The sequence below is a fragment of the Ipomoea nil genome, unplaced genomic scaffold (assembly GCF_001879475.1).
Source record: "Ipomoea nil cultivar Tokyo-kokei standard unplaced genomic scaffold, Asagao_1.1 scaffold1259, whole genome shotgun sequence".
Lineage (NCBI taxonomy): Eukaryota > Viridiplantae > Streptophyta > Magnoliopsida > Solanales > Convolvulaceae > Ipomoea > Ipomoea nil.
In genome coordinates this window covers 861381-867509 of record NW_017617687.1, presented here as the reverse complement: position 1 = coordinate 867509, position 6129 = coordinate 861381, and the positions used below count along the sequence as shown (strand labels likewise).

Sequence of the window (6129 nt, the reverse complement as noted above, 5' to 3'; positions counted from 1 at the left end):
AGAAGCAACAACAGAATGACTGACACTAAAGATCTGATTTAGGAAGCTGGTTTCTTAAAAGGCTTACGCGGTATTATCAAACTCATATGGAAAGATGATCAGCGTATATTCTTAAGAAAGGTATGAACCTAATCTTCTGAGATTACATTCCTCTTTTATAGTCCTACCTTCTACGATCAAAGACATCTATGGAGAGTGGTTATTGAAGGATCTATAAGTACCCTTATTCGAAGAGAATTAGGGTTACTCCGAAAGTAAGAAGAAACACTCCATATCTGCTATATGAGATTAGATCTTTGATTGTCATGCATCTTCTCAATACAATATGTTCACGGTGATTAAGATGATGAACTTGAGAAGAGTTACTACTGCTTAAACGAAAGGACACTGTGATCACACTGTTGTGGGAACAACTTTATAGAGCGTCATTGAAGTGGACTGCATCAGAGTGGGCTCTCCAAGTGAAGGGACTTCATTGGACTTCTGTATGCATGGCTCTCCATCTTCAACAATCCACTAGACCTGTGTAGACTGGGTTTGAACCTTGTGTGGGGCACTTGGGTAAGATTATTGTATATCTACCTTTGTACATTGGTTTATGATTTAGTGGATTGGACGCCTATGTGATCGTCCCCCAAACGTAGATACACACCGTATCGAACTGGGTAAACATTCTGTGTCTTTGGCTTTTGTGCGGTTATCTTTCTCTTATTCTCTCTTCGTGATCTATCATTACTGATTGGCCTCTTATCTGAATCAATAAGTAATCTACATCAGTCATCTAATTCTGTCAATTTACTTAAAATGAGGAATTGCAAAATTACAAGAGACACAGGCGCAAGGGTTTTCCCTTACTAATGTTTCGGCTTAAGTCTTATACTGACTTAATGAGTGGCAATGTGTCTGAAAAGCATCTCATTGGTATGATATATTACTTCTTTTCTCTATATTATATATCCTATATCCTTAATCCTATGTTTTCATTCTACTTTGTTCCATTTTAACTCTTCTATTCCCCTTTTAGATGTGATTGGTAGAGTGGTGGAGTACTATAGTCCAAAAGAGATTCTTATAGCTGGATTTCCTTCGAAATTGGTGGATTTTCTCATAGAAGATGGCCAGTAAGTATTCTTTCTCTTCTAAATTTATGTACATATATAAAACTGTAGTAATAGTTTCATTTTTTTCCTAATTATAAACTGCTTATAGATAAAGGCAGATTTAACTAAATCTTAAAAAAGAAATTGAACATTTTAAGTACATACCAGGTCACTGTTTAATGCATTCAATTTTTCACTTTGATCAGTACTGTAGTTTCACCTGCAGTTAAAAGAAATATTCTATAAGAAAAATAGCATAAAGATTGTATGTATTCAAATCTGTGATTGTAGAAGAAAATCCTATAAGAAAATCTTACTAAAGTCAACTACTAGAAATCAAGTGATTCGACTCAAATATCTATTATACAAAAAATTCTTATCTTTTTCAATTTCTTTCTATAATCCTTAATGTTGTTTTCAATCACATTGTAAGTCTTGTGCTATTTGAAAATCCAATCTGAAATCCAGTAGGACAGATTCAAATTTATTAAAAGACTAGACTTTAACATGTTAAATACATACCAGGCCACTGTTTAAAGCATCAATTATATCACCTTTAGGTGTAGGGTAGTTACACCTGCAGTAAATTAAATATTCTATAAGCAAAATAGCATTAAGCAATCAACTCAGTATAAATTTATTCAGTACAATATATTTTATCTACTTACAATCTGTTTATCTCACTTTTAGGGGCAATCGTCTTAAGTGTACTGTTTGGGATCAACATGTTGATACAGCCATGCATTATTTCAAGACCCACGTGGAAGGGCCTTTGATTGTTTTACTCCATCTCTGTCGAGCAAAGAAAGTGGATAGTAAGTGCATGATAACTTATTCATTAACATCTAATTCATTATTTTTTAACAAATTTCTGTTTCTAATGTGTAGATGAATTCAGAATTTCATCCACCTACAATGCAACACAGTTATGGTTTAATCACTCTTGCAGTGAATTTCAGGAATTTAAAGACAGGTAATTCCACATAATTTGTATTTTGAAGCAACTTTCCTAGATCAACATGTTCACTGTTTTTTTTCTTTAATCTGCAGTTTGAAAGTTGATACCAGGCCACCTCTAAGTGTGCAAACTGTGTCTCAAATTTCCTATGGAAATGCTGCAGAAAGTTCAAAATCTCCTATGATAGTAACTACTATCGAGGATCTGTATGAAAGAGCCGAGGTACAATGTAACTTAGTTTAATCTTAACATTCTATTTTGATCTTTTTAATCCTAATTTTTCAATTTTATTTAATTTGAACTAACAGGAAGGCTACTACTGGGTTCCTGGAAGGATTGTTGCTGTGGAGAGTACTACAAATTGGTATTACCATTCATGCAGGAGTGAGGGATGCTTTAGAAAATTGCACTTGAAGAGTGGGGCTCTACAATGCCTAACATGTGGCACAACATGGCAGGAGGGAAACCTAAGGTACAGGCTGATTGTGAGGGTAGGAGATAAAACCACTGATGCTCCTTTTCTGTTGTGGGACAAGGAGTGCTGCGAAATTTTTGGAAAGACTGCATTTGATCTAAGGAGCAAATACTCTAAGGTATTTTTTAGACAACAACCAAAAAAAGATGACTATACAGTTTTGTTGAGTGTATTTTTTTTTTTTATGAAAGTGTTTGTATTTAAACACTTTTATTTTTTTCCAGGATGGGTCTCCTCTCCCAACTGGTATGGAAGGGGTCCGTAATAAGGCTATGGTCTTCAAGATTTCAGCTAAGAATAATCATTTCAAGAATAAAGCAATAGCTATACCTGTGGTTGCAATAGCACATGATTCAGACTTAGTTGATCATTACTGCCCCTGTTTAAGTGATGATCAAAATCAGCTATCAAGGATGCTAAATGAAGATGATCAAGATGCAGAGTCTGATGTAAGTATTTAAGTAATGGTCACTTGATTGAATAAACTAGATACTTAATGGTCTAACTAATTGTTGGTTCTTATTTATAACAGGAATCTGAATCGGGTGATGAGGCAAGCAGTCCCAATCCTACTCAGGCTAAGAAGCAAAAGCTGGATGAACAAGAAGAGCCACTGGAGCCAGTGTCATCAAAGAGGAACTTACTTGATCAATTTTCATCCAGTAGAGATGCAAAGAAAACAAAGACTGTTTTGGTTAAACAGGAGAAAAGTTAATGTTCTGTTCTGTGATTAAATGATGGACAAAGATGATTGAATATTGGTGATTTGGGTGGACATTGTTTTTGTAAGCAGGATTTTGATAATATGTACTCCTAAGTACATATTATGTGTGATTGGTGATGGTTTGCCATAGACATTAGGCACTTTGGTGCAGTGCTTTCTTATGATACTGTTAAAAATGATTTTTGTATGCTTTATACTATGGTTTGTCTATTTTCCTAAGTCATTGCAGGTATGAACAGGCAGAGATCAGGTAGCATGCACAAGAAACAGAATGATAAAGAAGGCTAATGGCAGTGGATTTAAATAATGTACTTATCTGTTAGGGATAGTAATTCTCATGTTGTGGTCCTTGAACTTTCAGTCCACCTGAAATAAAGGAATTTGTACTTATATCAGTTCCAAAAGTGTACTGTGTCATTTGTGATTGTCTTTTAATTGAATGAATAATAAAGCTATGATTACCATTTGGTACCTTAGACACATATTTTACTTCAATATCACCTGTTGAGCTTCAAAATCTTTTCAGGGCATTATACAATAGTCAAAGGCCTATAAAGGCAAATCCAATTCAAACCCAATTCAATATCATCTGTTGAGCTTCAAAATCTTTGTAACATTAGTTACAAAGTCAGCCAACATTTAAAGTTTAACCAACCCAATAATATCATACAAAACAGTTAGAATATCAAATTTAAATGTCTATAAAGGCAAATCCAATTCAAACCCAATTCTTTTTCCTACATCTCAAAGTCAAGTTATCTTTATCAAAACATCTTTATCAAAAACTTCAAATAAGGACTACAACTAAATTTCAAAGTCAAGTTATCTTTATCAAAACATTTTAGCCAATCAAAACAGTCAAGTACTAAAAAATAAAGTCTATACCAGTTGTGCCAACATACAGTATATATATTCAAACCAAACCATTGAGACAGAATACACAACATGTCAGCTCGATTAAGTAGTTCTGTTTAATCAGATAACAATATGAAGTAAACTCTTCTCAGATATGAAAATCCAAATTCTCAATCAAATACTCGAATAACAGCTTCAATAAAGAAATAGAATGAAAATTGAACTCAAAGTTATAGTTATCAGAAGTATAACACTAAAGAAATAGAATGAAAACTACGAGATACACAGTAATTTTTTTCCTCAAATGATTTAGGGACTAAAAATGATCTGTTCTCATATTACACAGGTTGCACCATTTATTTGATGCAAAGCGACAAATAGTTTATAAATTACAAAGGTTAGATAAGCAGATTGGAAACTACTAATGGAAATTCCCATCAAGATTGTGAAATCTGGACAACAAGGTTAGCCCCGTAAGTGTGTACACCATAACGCCTTCATTTGTGGTCTTTGGCAGTAGCAAAAACACTTAATGGTAATGGAAACTCTGAAATCTAATGGCATCAGAAATTCATATCATCATGTGTCATTTCCTTGAAAACAAATGTTAGAATCTGAGTAAATTAATTCAAACAGAAATGAAGTCTATTCAAAAACAAAAAATAATAAATCAAATAAACTGAGATTCAAATAGAGGATTGGATCTAAAATTGTAAAACAAAATACACATATACTAATTAGGTGATTTTTGGAATCAAAACTTAATTTCAACATATGGCAGGATTAATGCTGGGATTAAATCCTATCTTTTCAATATGTGTCTTTTCTGCTTCCCAATAGAAGTAAACATTAATAAAGGAATAGCAAAATTCTAGGGAATTTCATTTTTCTTTAATGTTTGACACTCACATACACTCAGATATTCACATTTAAATGCAGAGTACACAATTCATTTTCAACTAAACTCACTACTGTCAGAAAAACACTTACCAAACGTTAAGCAGTTCAAATCAATGAGGAAGTTAACTAAATCAACTGTCATCGGTGCCAAAAGGAAGGATACAATTTCAAATAAAGGTATGCTACTGATCAACATTCATCAAAACGTCTATTACTGTCACAGTTTCTGAATAAAGAAAAAATTTTATTCTCCTATTCATATTGAACATTTTTTATCTTGCAATTACAAACTGTATAACCTTAACTCAAATCTGTATGAATTTAAAGTGGTGATTTCAAATCTGTCGAACAAGGATAACAATATAGTAGGGGTAAGTTAAAAAGAATTATTTATTGCTAATTATAGGAAATCTACACATTAGAGACTGCAAATTAATAACAATCAAGTGCAACAGATAACACTAAGATGCAATTTCACCTAGGTTAAAACCCTACCTATACAGACATACAGTTTAGCATACATAATTCGAATTGAAAATCGATTTACATCTAGATTTTTTGGGCAAAAATAGTAAAGATTAAGTAAGTTTGAGTACGAAAAATACTTACCTTCATTCAATTGTTTAGCTCCTTCAAAAGAAACCCTACTGAGAAGGTTGACGCAATTGTAAATTAGACCGTCTGCGTACATCCATAGCTATGTAATACAGATCTAGGGTTTCTCTAGGTTGCATCCGTAGAAACAACCAACCATCTCAGCAGATCTAGGGTTTCGCCCAATTCTATCTCTCACTCGAAGCGAATCACAGTATAGGCTGCGATCTAATCAAGAAGGAGTTTCGTTTATAAGGGCGATTCCAAATTCAGACGCCATTAACGTCTAAAATATCTGGATTAGATCGATAGATAGAGAGAGATAGCGAGAGATAGACAGAGTGATGACATCGTAGAGAGAAGACGATGCGTAGACAGTGGGAGTGATGATCGGATGGTGTCCAGAAGTGAGACTTCTGGACACTTCGATCCTTTTTATTTTTTTTTTATTTTTTTTGGTATATATATATATATATATATATATATATATATATATATATATATATATAGAATTCTTATTTAT

General features: G+C 33.2%; 1 protein-coding gene across 1 annotated transcript; it reads left to right on the top strand.

Annotated features, from left to right (window-relative positions):
- Window positions 1–1839: 1839 nt before the first annotated feature.
- On the top strand, window positions 1840–3248 carry LOC109184317. Its single transcript, XM_019334314.1, has 6 exons — window positions 1840–1915; window positions 1989–2073; window positions 2151–2280; window positions 2367–2651; window positions 2758–2982; window positions 3066–3248. The coding sequence occupies exons 1-6, from the start codon at window positions 1840–1842 to the stop codon at window positions 3246–3248; spliced, it is 984 nt and encodes a 327-aa protein (XP_019189859.1).
- Window positions 3249–6129: the final 2881 nt, after the last annotated feature.

Bases quoted from the DNA above. Each gene is read 5' to 3' on its own strand.
- LOC109184317 (XM_019334314.1), top strand. From the start codon at position 1,840: ATGCATTATTTCAAGACCCACGTGGAAGGGCCTTTGATTGTTTTACTC. The intron at 2,074-2,150 runs GTAATTCCACAT...TTTAATCTGCAG, and splicing joins TTTCAGGAATTTAAAGACAG to TTTGAAAGTTGATACCAGGC. The intron at 2,983-3,065 runs GTAAGTATTTAA...TATTTATAACAG, and splicing joins ATCAAGATGCAGAGTCTGAT to GAATCTGAATCGGGTGATGA.